Source organism: Punica granatum, chromosome 1 (assembly GCF_007655135.1).
Source record: "Punica granatum isolate Tunisia-2019 chromosome 1, ASM765513v2, whole genome shotgun sequence".
NCBI lineage: Eukaryota > Viridiplantae > Streptophyta > Magnoliopsida > Myrtales > Lythraceae > Punica > Punica granatum.
The window spans coordinates 8882759-8898619 of NC_045127.1; the positions used below are offsets into that span (position 1 = coordinate 8882759).

Consider the following 15861-nt stretch of genomic DNA (forward strand, 5'->3'; position numbering starts at 1 on the left):
TCCACTTCGTAATGTCTCTAAATATTTATTCCATCGCACCTCGTAATCTCTCTAACCTCTTAATTTCATATAAGGATTTATGCCATCACACCGTACCTTTCTTTCTTTTCGGATCATTTAATATATTTATTCATCAAACTCACTTATATATACATCTATACGCTTGAGAGGTGAAAAACAGGTTCTCTTGCTTCACATGTTCATATTAATCAACCAGCAGGTGCTGCTTGGTTGATAAGGAATTCCGGACTCAATATGCTCCAATAAGGACACCGGGTGCAAAGATTAATTCTGCGACCAATAAGGCCTGGTTGAAGGGCCACTGCGACCAGAACCTCGACCTTCTTCACATCATATCCACCTTCTATGGAGTGATCAACGATCTCTTCGATCCTTGTCGCCGTTGGAACTTCTCCGCTCATCTTTTGTTTCACCCAAGAAGTCAGCCCTCGGTTCTCTGTCTCGCCTCCAGCGCTGGTATCTAGCACACCTCCCCCAGGGCTCCGCCCTGTGACCATCTCTAGCAGTACAATCCCATAGCTGTACACATCAACCTTGGACGTGATTGATAGGTTGTAAACCCACTCCGGTGCCATGTAGCCCCAATAAGGCCTAGTTGAAGGGCCACTGCGACCAGAACCTCGACCTTCTTCACATCATATCCACCTTCTATGGAGTGATCAACGATCTCTTCGATCCTTGTCGCCGTTGGAACTTCTCCGCTTTTATATCTCCATTTCACCCCTGCGAGCACGCTAATGTTATTGGCTGAGTTATGTCATTTACACGCTAATTAAGAGATAAATCTATTAGAAATTCACATTGTGTCTATTTAGTTGGTGCTCATTTCATCATGTCGAAGACAATCCTGTAGCATCAGATTTCGGTTGTTTCCTAGGAGCCCGTTTATCCGGGCTAGTCTCAGCTCAGGTGTGTCCAATAAACAGCGACTACATGACCAATCGTGTATATTTTGATGCACCCAACTTGCATATCACTTGCAAGGTTGTCCACATCAATCATTGCACGCATGCTTGCGTATTGCAGGTGATGCTATAACCACGACTTGATGGCGAGTAACTGGCACTAGGAAATTTCTACCATTCCTTATGGGGACGACGGCTCCATGCCCCCCAAATCCGAGGAAAAAGGAGCTGAGGAACTCTTCACCAAAGGAACCATAGAAACTTCCCCGGGAACAAATAATACATTAAGTGATCTTATATTATAGATAAGAATCATAACATCGAACAGAGCAAAAAAAAAAATCATAGCATCATGTGAGGGATCAGTTCAGTGTAGATTTTTCTGAGTAGCTAATTAACAGTAGATTTTGATCCGAAAGGGTTGACGTTTTCTGATGAATTATCAAATCTCCATGTTCTTGACATTTCGCATTCATGTAAATAAAGAAAGATGATATCAGATGTGTAGGAAAGGGCACTGTCAAAATCAATAGACCAAACTAGTGTGTAAGTTCACCAGATTGGAAGACTTTTCTTTGGATCCCTCTCAAACTTGATATTGCACCATTTTTTCTCTGTCCGATAGCGGAAATTACTCGATCTGTATTAAGAACTGTTACTTTGACTTAGTATATGTCGATAAATCAACTTTTTGTGATGCAAGCTTCATCCCACTACAATGGCTTGTAGGATGACGAATAGGAAATTGAAATTAAGGCACATCATCGTGTCACGTGATCGATCTTTTCGCTTCGGACTAACACTGGATTACCTTGAAATACTATATAAACCGATTGTTGCCTTCTTTCTCTTAGTTTCCTTCTGGCAGGTGTTGCCAATGTGAAGAAGGTTAATTGTTTCATGAATCAGCAAACGCAACATCATGTTATTAGATAAATTTCATATATATATTTTTTTAAAAAGGATAAAAGAATTTATTGAATTCTTTATATATGCTATATGAATATTTATCTAACCGTATTGATACGTGCTAGATTTCTTAAATTTTTTATAATATGAATAATTAGTGAGCCGCATGAATACTTATCAGTTGATCACTTGAAATATTAAAAATATTTATCAGATATTGAAAATTGATTTCGATTCCATATGAGGTGAGCCAAATAGAAACAAATGTCATGGAATTCCAATTCCTTATCAAACCAAAGAAAAAGGAAAATTTATCATTTGTTTCCAATTTCATCCCATTCCATCTCATTTCGTTACATTAACTGCATCATGCCATAACCTTTATTATTGTCAAATAAGAAGAATAAATTTCATAGTTTGACCTTGGGCTTGTATACTAATATCTGCTATTGTAGCAAGCAACATGATATGTCATGGAAGCTAGAAGTGGGGCTTGAAGGTTTTGCTACACGCTACTCTTTATTATGTGGTCTATCTAGCACGGTTAAACCCGGTCTTTGAAATAAATATGTTCTGCATTTATATCGAAGAAACTATATATGTGGTACTCGTGGAAACTTCAACCTAATGCGCATGCAGTTTCAGCAATGCTCGGACCTGTGAAGAGAGGTTGCACCCAAATTATTGCTCTAAGCCCGTCGTATTCACCTTTTAGACTATTGATGGTATAGAAACTGATCAGTCCTAAGTCCTTCTAGTGGGTGCAGATCCGTGAATTATGCAGGTGCACGGACGAAAAACCTGATTTGCCGAAAAAGTTTTAATGTCAAGAAAACACATTATTTTTCAACTTCTAATATTCAATTATGGATCGATGAGGGTTTTTTTTTTAATTTAATTAAGACACCTGTATATACAATAATGATTAATTTATTATTTCTATTAAAAAAAAACAAAAGAGTTGGTCACTACTCAGAGAATTTACTTTCTCATCAATGGGTGTTTATGTGATGATGTTTGCCGGCTGAATTTGCGCTGCAAATTGGGACAAATGCAGCTGAAAAGTTCAAAGGCGGTGGCAAATAGAACGACCGCAGTAATTCCTGACTAATTAATGATGGTCAGGAGTTCGAGGCCCTGCCAATTCCATCCTCAGTATTTACCATTTCCATTTCCTTGTAGACTTCAGTATTACTAATAATCCGCAATTACAAGTACAGTTACAGGACCTTCCTAGCGTTCTTTTACGTACCCTATCTAAAAGCAGAGCCTCCGTCGTCAACCACCAATAGGTTATCATCTCATATATCGATATTGATTAGTAAATATCTTCTCTCTTTTTCCTTTCTTCTCTTGTGTGCAGCAAATATAGTTGATGATGATCTTTCCAAGAAACTGGAGGATGAGCTTAGGATACAGCCTGACCACTGAAGCTTGATGGCATATAGAGGGCAGGTCAAATTATCGCCCGTAATCGTAAAGATCTTATTTCTAGTAAAAATGGCAAATATATTTTGCCAATGTAGCGTCTGTCTAGTAATAATATGTGTACGTATCGTTACTGTCATTTGTTTCAATCTTGGCCTTGGAATTATTGGTACTTGCAGGTTGTGAATTGCCAACTCAACTAGAAATCGACATTGCATTACAAAGGTCATTTTGGGGGTGCAGTTAATAAATATACCGTCAGTCAAAGCGTAGGGTCAATGTCTTTCCTTTTTGTGTGAGGTCGTGTATAATTATCGACATAATGTATGCCATGTGGCTGGCTTAGTTTCGTCGTTTACACGTCAATTGGTGTACTCTCCGTCATGCCTTTCCTTACATAAATCTGCATGGAATTCACATTAAGTCTGTGTAGTTGGGTGCTCCTTTCATGAATGCCGAAGTCAATCATGCAGCAATCGGATTTTGGTTGTTTTCTAGGAGCCCGGATAGCTCGACCAGTGTCAGCTGATTAACTGCATCCAATAGATGGTGACTACATGACCAATCGGGTGTATAGCTTGATGCCCAATTTGCAGCTACTTACAATGTTGTCCGCATCAACCAATGCATGCTTGCACAATGTCGCTGACGCTATAATACCCCGACTTGGGAGTTCTTGGCACAAGGGAAATCTTACCATTTCTTCGCTAATCGGGCAGTTCCACGCCCCTTAAATCCCAGGGCGAAGGAAGCTAAGGAACCGTCCACTGAAAACTTTCCCGTGGAACAAATAATACATATTAGGTGATTCAATGTAGATTTTGATTAAAACGGGTTAGTTTTCGATTGAATAATCGAATCTACACATTTTGTGAATTATATCCGATTCAATAAAGCGAAATAAACTTGACATGAGGGAAAGGTCAGTGTCAAAATATCACTCTCAAAAAGAAAAAATTAACCATGACGAAACGGAGCTTGAAATTAAGGTACGTACTGTCGCTAATTGATCTTTTGGCTTCGATATCTAACACTGGATAGCACCTCTGCAATACTATATGATTATGGTACTTGCATTAAGTTTGATTTTATTTTCTCTTTTTCATTGTTGCCTTCACTTTACTTTTTTCTTCATGGAGTCGGCTGTTGTGATGAAGAAAGGTCCTTTATTGTGACAGATGAGTGGGGTCGAGAACAACTTTATAGCATCCTACGCACCACAACCTTTTCTGTCGATAGAAAAAATAAATGTCACTTTTGCCTATTATACTAAAAAATAGAGACTAATAGATTTATCAAAAAATCTATTAAATTGTGTTTGTTTGGACTTAATTTTAATGTTGCGTTTGGTTTTAAAATATAATTTTAAAATTAGATTTTGATTTTAAAAAAGAATTGTATAAATGAGGCTCACCCTTTGATTTTGTATGAGTTATTTTATTTTGTTGTGGAAAAAAGAGTGATATAAATGGGGTCCACCCTTTAACTTTGTATAAATTATTTTATTTTGTTGTGAGTAGAATTAAGTTAAATCTGAACATGGTTCGATTTATCGGTTTATTGGAGTCTAGCAATTTGTAATGTGAGAGGATAAAAAGTTGTGCACTTTAGACGGGCGATTCTGGTTTTGGAGCTGTTTTAATGCTTAATTTCGATGTTTCTGTTCAGATTTTCCGATGTAAATAGCGGTAAGTAGTCGGCAGGAAGCTTGAGTTGTTCCCTTTGGCGTCTGACGTTTTGTGCTCTGCCATTTGTGCGAGGGATTTACAGTCGAAGAGAAAGGTTAGGGAGCCCAAGGAGGAGAACGTCACCCTTGGACCGGCGGTGCGTGAGGGGGAGCATGTATTTGGGGTCGCTCACATTTTTGCCTCTTTCAATGACACATTCATCGTAAGCATCATTGATATCCCTCGGCTTCGGCATTGTATCGTTGTCATTGTATTATTGCCTTTCCTATTCCTATTGATAATGACATACTGCGTGCTTTCATATTGCAACATGTTACTGATTTGTCCGGCAGGGAAACAATGGTTCGCATCACTGGTACGATAAAGATGTCTAGTTTCCGTCTCTATGCCCTGCATTGTTTTGGATTTATTGGATTTATATATGTATAGGTAATATAATGTTAAGGATATTGGAATGTACGTTAAGACTTGGCTTGTTGTCCCTTTTCTATTATTGAAGTTCAGATGCCCTGTAAAATCTTGCTGCCCTTTCAAGTAGGCTGCGCAAGGGATTTCCTGTTACGGATGTGCTTTAGCTTTTGCCCTGTTGTTTCAGTGAGTTCTTTTGATAGTAATTATTCTGATGATAAATCAAGGATTCGTGATCAGTTGTTGTTCTAGGCTTAGCTTGTAACGGGCTCTAACGATTAGTAATGGTCGTTTCATTTTCTGCATCTCTTATTTGATTGAAATTTCCATTTTCAGGAGGGATGAAGGTGAAGGCTGATAGGGATGAATCTTCACCATATGCAGCCATGCTTGCTGCACGGGATGTTTCTCAGCGCTGCAAGGTATTATCTTCTCTGAATTTTTTTGATGGGGGGGTGAACCTAGTCAACTATATCAACACAAAAAGGAAGTGAATTGAGGGGTCGAGAGAATCAGCCGTGTAAAATACAACAATTGACTATGGAGGAGGAAGAGCACAAAGGGACATTTTTTTTTTCTTGTTTTTGATTAAGTGAAACGGACCGTCAAGCTCAGTATCCACCGTACAGCTTCACTATACGGATAGGGGTCCATCCCCACAATCCTACGGGCACTTTCTCGGGAGCGAAAGGCTTTCCCTGAACCATATGCTTGCTTTCGTGGTAAGTGTAGTACGAATTATGACCACCTGCCACGTTTCTAGGACCTACAACAGCATATATTTGTACTTCACTGTTGATACTTGGTTGCATTGGATTCTCAAAAAATCATGGTGTGGGGACTGCTTTGCTACTCTCAATAGTGCATACATGCTGGAAGTGGAATCTATATATATGTGTCTAATACTAAAGCTCGGCAGAATTGAGCCTCTTACTCCTATCACCATACTTGCAGAGCCATGAGATATCCCACCCGACACTACTTCTCATCGGCACTCTCAATTTCATTTCTACTAGGCTTCTTGTGTTGCCAATCGTCATCCTTATCCCATGACTACTTGAGCCAAGGCTCCTCCCTCTCCGTTGAGAATCCGAACGACTTCCTCTCTTCCCAAACGGCCTGTTCTCGGCCGGCTTTCACCAGGTTGGCAACAACACACTCCTCCCTTCGCTTCGGTTCAGCGAGCAGTTGTGCGCACATGCTTGCGTGGTTTGGATGGCAAACCGTGACCAGCCTGTGAATGGCCGTCACTCAAAGCTTTCACTCACAAACAACGGCGACCTCATCTTAAATGATGCTGGGCACTCAGTGGTTTGGTCTACCAACACTGGTAACATCTCCGTCAAAACCTCGTCCCAACTACAACTCCTAGACACTGGAAACTTAGTCCTTTATGAAGTGGATCTTTCCGGTCAGATCACAAACATTGTTCGATGGCAGAGCTTCGATCACCCAACTGATACTTTGCTTCCAAATCAAAAGTTGACAAGAGCAGCTTCCCTCCTCTCATCTCGGAGCCGTCGCAACTGCTCCTTAGGGTTCTACAAGCTTTATTTTGACAACGATAACGTTCTTCGCCTTCTCTTCAATGGACCCGAGGTGTCCAGTGTCTACTGGCCCTCCCCTGGGAGGGCTAACTGGAGATCCGGACGGTTAACCTACAATGATTCCCGGATCGCATGCTTAGACTCATTTGGAAATTTTTCTTCTCCGATGGATTTAAGTTCATGTCGGCCGACTATGGGCAGGAAATACCAAGGCGGTTGAGGACAGACTTTGATGGAAACATCCGATTGTACAGCTTATCCGGGAAGAAAGGTGAGTGGACTGTCTCATGGCAGGCCATGTCGAGGCCATGTAGGATTCACGGGATATGCGGGCCCAACAGTCTCTGCCGCGTCAACCACACTGGAAGAAGGTGCACCTGTGCCCCTGGCCATGAAAGGGTGGATCGTAGCGATTGGTCTCGAGGCTGTAAACCCATATTCAATCCCGATTTCTGCAGCACAATACGAGAGTTCGGTTCCAGAAGTTGGCCCGAGCGAATTTCTATGGGTACTACAATTTGGAGTTCGAGAATTACACTTTGAGAGGTGTCAAAGGAAATGCTTAGAGATTTGCAGTTGTAAAGGGTTCCAGTTCAGGTTTATAGAGACAAGGGGTACTTCAACTGTTACCCCCAAATTACGGCTAGTGAACGGGTACCGTGCTGCTGGAGACATACACCTGAAATTTCCCCAAGACAGTCAGTTCTCCAGCATTAGGCCGGAGAGATCAAGATTGCAGTGCCCTGCTGCCAACAATTATGAGCTGCAGCGGATTTACACGAGGAGCAATGGGGACAGGTTGCTGAAATTTTTGCTAATTTTTGCTCTGGTAATTGGAGGAATAGAGACAATGGCCGTACTCCTTGTGTGGCTTTTCGTGATCAGATCACGTCGGGACAATGGTGACGATTCTAAAGCGTATCATCTTGCAGCAACCGGATTTAGAAGATACACATATGCTGAGCTTAAGAAGGCAACCCGGAATTTCAGGGAAGAGATCGGGAGAGGCGCCTGGGGAGCGTGTACAAAGCGGTCCTCCCGGGGAGCGCGTCGGGGCTGTAAAGCGGCTCATGGAATCAAACCAAGGAGAAGCCGAGTTCCTAGCGGAGGTGAGCACCATTGGGAAACTCAATCACATGAACTTGATCGAGACGTGGGGCTACTGTGCCGAGGGAAAGCACCGGCTTCTGGTGTATGATTACATGGAGCATGGTTCCTTGGCTGACAATCTTTCCAATGGCAAGCTAGACTGGAGAAGAAGGTTTGATATTGCCATCGGGGCAGCGAGGGGCCTGGCTTACCTACACGAAGAATGCCTGGAGTGGGTCCTGCACTGCGACGTGAAGCCTCAAAACATACTCTTAGACTCGAAGTATCAGCCCAACGTGGCGGACTTCGGACTCTCCAAGCTTTTGAACAGGGATGAGAGTAAAAATTTGAGTTTCTCTAGGATCAGAGGGACTAGGGGTTACATGGCACCGGAGTGGGTTTACAACTTGCCAATCACATCCAAAGTTGATGTCTACAGCTACGGGAAGTACTACTGGAGATGGTCACGGGACGCAATCCGACGGGAGGCGTATTGCACCCAAATTTTGGGGCAAGTGAGCAAGAGAACAGAAGACTGACTTCATGGGTGAGAGAGAAGATGAATAACGAAGGAGTTCCAGTGGCGAATCGGATAGAAGAGATCAAGGATCACTCCTTAGAAGGGGAATATGTTTGGAACAAGGTGGAAGCTCTTGTTGCAGTGGCTCTTCAGTGCGTTGCTGAAGACAGATATGAAAGACCGACAATGCGCCAAGTAGTTGAAATGCTGCGACGCTGCGAGGGTGAGGATGACAATTAGGAAACCTTGTCTGTTCAAGGATTTCTTCAGACATTTCCAAAAAACTAAAAGAGCCATTATTTCCCTGTAAGATTCATGCTTGTTCTGCTTCGGTGTAGGATAGTTTATAATTATCTTTCATAAGATCAATCACATCACTAATGGACGATGAGGTTTGATTGTTATCTTAGTTTATTGTCCGTTTGGAACTTATGTACAGTGTTTTTTTCTCCAAAACTTAAATTTCCAAGCCATAATATGACAGGAGGTGTGCATAATGCCCTTGCCACGATCGCAGCTTCAATCACGGTGAGGGCCAATTCGAGGCCCAAAAAAAATGTACAACACATGTTAATCGACATATTCCAACTAATACACAGATTATACGTTGAGCACAATAGATGATGTACTCCCACATTTCATTTCTCATGGAAAATAAACTGCGGCATCAGTAAAACCCCGTAGCCTGTTCACATTAATGAATGTCGTGTTTGTGTATTGACCAGAGGTGCTCGGCTCGTGCGATATGGACATTTGGAACTTCTCATGGATGGCAGCAGCAGGTCACCAGCTTAATCTGCTTCCGTTCCATGGAAAATTTTCTAAGTCAAATTTGCAAAAAGCCAGACTTGATTATGGAGTGGCGTCGTCGATGATCTAAACCCAGGAGTTCAAAAGCAAACAGAGATCTCCATCAAGTGGCTTTCCCATCTTCAAATGTGAATTTCCTCATAAGGCGCTCCGCAGTTCGTATAGGATCATATCTAAACAATGGCATCGATGACATCGATCAGTAAGCCAAGGTACTTCAGGTCACTGGGTCTTCCATAACCGGGCTTTGTTATGTTAAAGACACCAGTTCGAATTTCATTATTTAAACGTCAGATACATTCTTCTTGTGAGTAAAAATAAAATTGTCGGCGTTTCTCACGAGGAATTCGGGGTTCGAACTGTTGCACATGCATGTCCATATAAATGCTTCGCTCGTGCACATATTAATTTCACTTTCAAATCGTTCCCATGAGAATTTCCAAGTCAAAATTATATTGCAAGATGAACAATTTATTTGTATATATAATATATTTCACATAACTGGTCAAACATTTTTAACTGGCAGGCAGCAGGAATTCAAGTGATAGAAGAAGATGATCATCCCACAGTACAATTATCATGTTATCATTTGGAAAAATATGGCCCACGCCCGTTCAAAGCTCCCAGCTACTTACACCAACTTATTTCAATATTAGATCGCGGACACACTCAGACATAGCTTCGTTCAAAGCATATGATGAGTTAAGCTCCTTTTCCGGCAATGCGTCTCGTGTCCCACTTCCTTAAGATTGGATGGACGGTGTAATAATAGTACGCAGGGATGGCAAATGACTCGAACAATAGCCCTTACATCAATTATTGGCGTCCATGGGTGATTATGAAATAATTTGTCAGAAACATCCACCCGATGCACCAATTGTAACTCCCATTTCTAAGTCGATTATTGAAAAGAAAAAACCAAACGCTAATTGTGCTAGGGCGGACATACACTAGGCATTCCATGGTGTCGTGGTCTATTACGCTTCTCAATCGATCATTATGATTAATGTCAATCCGAAATGGAACGAGTGCTCAAGTATTGAGTGATGTCAGTTTCAAACGTTAGTTTTCAATCTCTCTCTCCTCTTCCTTCTTCTCCCAACGAAAACTTCAGAAACCCTTAAAGCAGCTCCTCTTACTGGCGTGTTTGGCGCCACACCACCAGGAATCAAGAAGCCTTGGCCATCCTCTACCTCCCGCTAGTCTTCAATCCCCGGTGGCTTGTCTCCCTTCTCCTCTTCCACCCCCCATTTTTTCCTTCCCCAACAATAATGGAGGTTTGGGACTGCCAATCGAATTACTAGCCTTTTTTTCTGCAACTAGAATGATCTCTGCAATTGTATTTGTACTCACTGTTTGTGCTTCATCAGTTTACTTTTTTCTTTGCAGTGATTTCGGTGATCTATTATATTTTTCTATCCTTATAATCTTCTCTTGAACATTTTATTTTGAGATTCATTTTTGTTATGATGGACAATCATTTATTGTTAAAAGAAAAAAAAAGTGTTGGGTAATGTCACAATGAGTCAAGCTAGCTCATGGATCTCGAGCCCCATGTAAATTGCAATGTCCCACCTGCTGAAGAAAGCACGTCTTCTTGGAGGGGGCCCACGGGGACAGAAAGGCAGAAAGCAAGACAATTCAACAAATCAAATGATCTTCTACTTTACAGAAATTAAAGGAGACCATGACAATATATTATACAATACAAATCTATAATAATATACAATACAAATAATACTTTTTTTTTGTCAATTTAAACACAGTGTCCTTATTTTATCTTATAGACCGAAACTTAATTCTTTCGAAAAGCACCTGTTTGGTTTTGACCACGATATATATTCCGATGTCGACGATCGCTATATTATCTATTCCTATATTATAAGTGAGTTCATCAGCTAAATACTTATTTTTCTCTTCTCGTTTATGGCATTGGAGTATCCAAATTTTACACCCGACTAATCTTTGCAAATCAGTACCGACCAAAGCCGTGCGGCATAGTCTCAAGGAGTTGTAAACACAAGACAAGGGAATACTTAAACCTCCCTCTGACATTGAGCCAAACCCGAAGTGGTTTTTTTTTGGCTAACTTGGGGTATTTGGACTTCGTCCTACTAATTTTCAAATTTTCATAACCCCCGGCGGCGCACGAATGGATAATCAGGCCAAAAGCCGTTCTGGTGACTCTAAAGTGTTTCGAACCCAGGATTAGATAGATACTTAAATTGCTCCTTATCATTAGGCTAAACTCCTTAGAGTTTAAACCCCAATCCGAAGGGGTTAACTTTCTCATTATACTAGCCTTTTCTTTCGGTTGATAAAATATATAAAATACAAAGTATAGCCTTTTTTTCCTGAAATCGTGTTCCGACCAATGCTATTGTCATTCTCTCATCCTCAGGACTCGTGTAAGCTTAGCTGTTTGTCTCCTTTCTCCCATTGTCTGCTGCATGCTTCCCCCCCGTCACCCCTCTTCTTAATTTCAGGCGTACAACGAGAAAAAGTCGTTGGGAAAAAAATACATCCGGCCGCGTTTGCTTATGCAATAACCACGTTCTTCTGGGCCACACCAAACCGTGTGACACCGAAAATAAACATATTTCATCTCAATCGACCCAATCTAACAATATATTTCGAAGAATTTCGAGAATTCATAACTCTCTAATAGCTCCTGCCAAATCTAACATTTTTATATTTGACCCGACACGATAATACAGCATGCATACAACACGGAGTTAAGCAACTTATTTTTAAACACGATAAATAATCGTGTTCAAATAGATTCAACCATTGTAAACTGTTTAAGACACTATTAGACCCCTTTACATATACGTGTTTACCGTGTTAATGAACTTGTTTCGCATATCGTGTCAATTTATAAAAGAAACTACACTAAAATCATCTAAATCTTTTATATAAATCACCCGTTTGTGGTGTTTTTCATGTCAATTGTGCACTAAAATGTAGTTAAAGTAAATCTATTTAGACACCGACACTACACATGTTACTCGGGAGGTAGAATTTCCACGTGGCATGTACCGACTGAACATTTGTGAACATGTAAAGGGATGGCGGGATAGGGAGACCGTACACCAGACCGCGCGGACCTACGAAAATTGTCCCATACTCCCCCTTCCTTGACTTCCTCAAAATCCCAATGTCATAATGTCAAATCCAACAGCACTAAAGAATTTCAATCGCTCTGTCTGTCTCTCTCAGCTTCACATGAGAGGATGTGGAAGGGAAGAAGGGAAGAAAGGGCTAAGTCAAAGGCCAAAGATGCAAAAAATTTCCTGTGCAGAAGTTCAAAAGTGGGACCCCACCACTCAAAAGGCCAATCCTCGCATGTATATATAGACATGGAGTCCCTCTCATATGTATCATTTCAAGATACCAACACAGCCATAATCAAGAGATCTGCTAAGAGAGATCATCAGTGCCAGCAGATATCTAGTTCTAGCGAGCTATTTTCGCATATAGAGAGTTGATTGATGGCGAAGAACGGGTGCTTGTGCCTCTGGTCAGTGTTGAGCGTAGTGCTTATCTTGGTCTCGCTACAGTCTTGCCTCGTAAACGGGCGAGCGCTCAGACAATTAGAGACGACCAGGCCAAGTTCGACGATTGGTGATGATATCAGGGGCTGTGGACAAGAAGATGGAGATGCAAGTGGGTCGAGCTCCATTATCGGGATGGCTTCCTTTGTTGTTTCTTCTAACAACGACAAGCGGCCGTTCTCGGTGTTCAGGAGCTTGGTGCATGGCATCAGTGACCCAGGTAGTAAGGGGTCCCGGCCACTGATTTGCTGCTAGTTCCTGCAGAATGTTTGCTTCCCCCGGTTTTCGATTAATTTCCATCTTGAGCTTCTGTTCCTTATTTAGTTTCTTTTTTTTTTTTCTGTTCGATTCTTTCTAACAGATTATGGAGATGATATGGAGACTGATTTGGATAGGTTTGAACATATAGGATTACGATAGTCCGAAGCGATTCTCATACATGCAAGATGTAACTTCATTATCTCTAATATACAAAGTTAGACAGTTGCACACTTGGATTCAATTCTTTTCTTAATTCATTAGCTTAGGCTATGGTATGTTCGAGATTTTCACAACTCTCATTCTATCGTCAGCAGAGCGGTATGGCCATATAAACCGGGACAGCAGACGAGTCAATTGTACGAGAATTCAAGACTTCCATTTCGTTTCGACTCCTTGCTAGTCCATGTCATCTAATAAAAATAAGTGAAATCTCGAGTCTTGAATTCGAACGAACTTGACATCGCACTGGGACTGGAACCTCTCGAGTTTATGATAATATTCTCCTGCGAACCTTCCCAGCTTCTCGGAAATTCCGCCCGCACATGCACGGCCTCTTCTGAATGACCTCCAGAGTTCTCACAGTTGAGATGCAAAGGTCACTGGTCACTGGTATAATTAGGTGGGCGGGGTCAACATATTCCTACTACTTAAGTGTGCCATGGAGAAAGAGACGAGGTGTGATGACCTAACGCCTGCCTCTGGAGTCAAAAAAGGAAGATTTAGATTATGAGGATGGATTCAGGCCCAGGGGACTGGTTTTCTCCTGACCAACATTGACAATTACGTGTGCAATTATCGCGTTAATTAATTATTAAAACATAAATCATCATGTAATTAATTATTAAACACTAATCAAACATTCAAATCATTTCATGAACCGCGAGGATTATCGGTCAAACTCTTCCCCTACGAGAGGTAGATCATCAGTCAAATGCTCGCTAATGGTTTGTGTGTTTTCCGTTTCCCCCTAAAATTAGGTTCATGAATAGCGGATTGCTCTCCCACGTTTGAGGAGAAAGGTCGTTCCGACCAGACGGTTCCTTCTGGGTTCGGGCTGATGCCTTCCTTGGAACCATAGAATTTTCCGTCATGTTAGTAATTGCTACTGTATAGCTACCGTATACTAACAAAATACACTCATTCAGCAGAGCATAGCTACTGCACCTTAAGGAAAAGGATAACTCCACAAATGTTTTTTCTCTTTGCATCACTTATTAGCAATCACAAAGACATACGCACAAACAACACGATGAAAACAAGCTTATTCTGTTTAGTGTGAATGTCACTTCAGGTTTATCGACTGCGATGCAACAAGAGGTGTTTGGTCAAAGAAAATGAGCTGCTGGCAATAAAAATATACCAAATGTGCCTCACTCAACTCCCAAGCAGGAGACACTAAGAACACCAAAGGAGGAAAACATTGATTTGACCATCAAGTTGTATGGCTTACTCTTACACATCGATCATCTATGGAATATTAAAATGTTACCACTAGGGCCCCTTGCTAATGACAAGATCAAGAATTATCACTGTCCTTAACTTCAGCAGCTTCAGAGGGAAACTTTTCTTTCTCATCCTGGCTGGTAACGTGATGCAGAATGACAAGCTCCAATCGAAATCTTGAGAGGAGATATAAGAGAAAGCAATCCCATTTCCTAGAACAAATGTTTCGCGCACAAATTACACAAGGCACAGAAAATTATCTGATCAATGCTGACTACAACTGGATGTCATGAACCAGCTCCTCTTGAATGAATGCAATCAAAACAGGGGAATCAAAAACAGAAATGGAAGTCAAGCAGTCCAATGAAAACCTAATTACGTATGGCAATCGTACTCTGTGATTTTTCCGTTCCTCTCCACTAAGCATCATGATGCCCAATGAATAAGAGCACGAGAAGCAGTATAACCTAAGAAAACACAATGTCCTATCTAAGAGAGCATCATTTCCGTTGTCCTAAGCATCTTCAGGGCAGCCCCTTCTCCCCTATGCTTAAGGCCATCGTCTACCGGAAGAAGCAGATAATCAGTAGACAGAAACCATCCTTCCATCATCAGCTAAATCAACGGAAAGCACCCTACACCATACTCTCTCACCAACATCTCGACTCAATCAACAAAGAAAACGCAACTAGATCACTGACCCCGTAAGCACAGCAAGCACCAGCAACTGATGCATTGCTCGTAAACTGAATCGACTGGTGCCCATAAGTAGGGGAATACGGTGGTGTGCAGTTTCTACCTATAAACCATCGACTCGAAACTCATACCCTAAAAGAGAACATCATCCATTAAAGGAAAATATTCCAGAAAATGTACAAAGCCCAGCTGCCTTAATTAAGTTCGCATACTATTACTTCATACTCAGAACATTCTGATTAGAGTCAACACGAAGGTGAAATGAGCTTCGAGTTCGGATATTTCCCGATCTCAGAACGATGATAGTAATCCATATTTAACATAATGAACATAATCGTCATGATAATGGCAAAGGATCTCAAAACTCGCCAATGGAGCCTCAAATGTACCATTCAGAATCCATGTAGAGCTAGCATAACCACAACAACAGAAAACGGAAACCCTAACCTAGGCCTCTGACTCAACCGTAGAAGCGACTTCCTCGGATGCAGTGGCGGCAGGGCCCATCTCCGAGCTCTGATTCAGCTCGGCGCTCTCGGCCGGCGTGGCGGGAGGGGCGGCCGAGGGGGAGCGCGACTTGCA

At 41.6% G+C, this 15861-nt stretch overlaps 1 protein-coding gene, 1 long non-coding RNA gene and 1 pseudogene across 2 annotated transcripts; 1 reads left to right on the plus strand and 2 right to left on the minus strand.

Moving 5' to 3' along the window:
- Nucleotides 1–209: 209 nt before the first annotated feature.
- LOC116202854 (PTI1-like tyrosine-protein kinase 2) lies at nucleotides 210–596 on the minus strand. The gene has a single exon (XM_031534487.1). It carries the CDS (start codon nucleotides 594–596, stop codon nucleotides 210–212), a length of 387 nt encoding a protein of 128 aa, XP_031390347.1.
- A 5919-nt stretch (nucleotides 597–6515) lies between these two features.
- Nucleotides 6516–8876, plus strand: LOC116202862 (annotated as a pseudogene).
- Nucleotides 8877–14390: 5514 nt separating this feature from the next.
- LOC116192343 lies at nucleotides 14391–15859 on the minus strand. Its single transcript, XR_004154050.1, has 2 exons — nucleotides 15727–15859; nucleotides 14391–14795 (listed from the first exon to the last, which is right to left on the minus strand). It is a non-coding gene; the product is annotated as an uncharacterized LOC116192343 (long non-coding RNA).
- Between the last annotated feature and the right edge of the window lie 2 nt (nucleotides 15860–15861).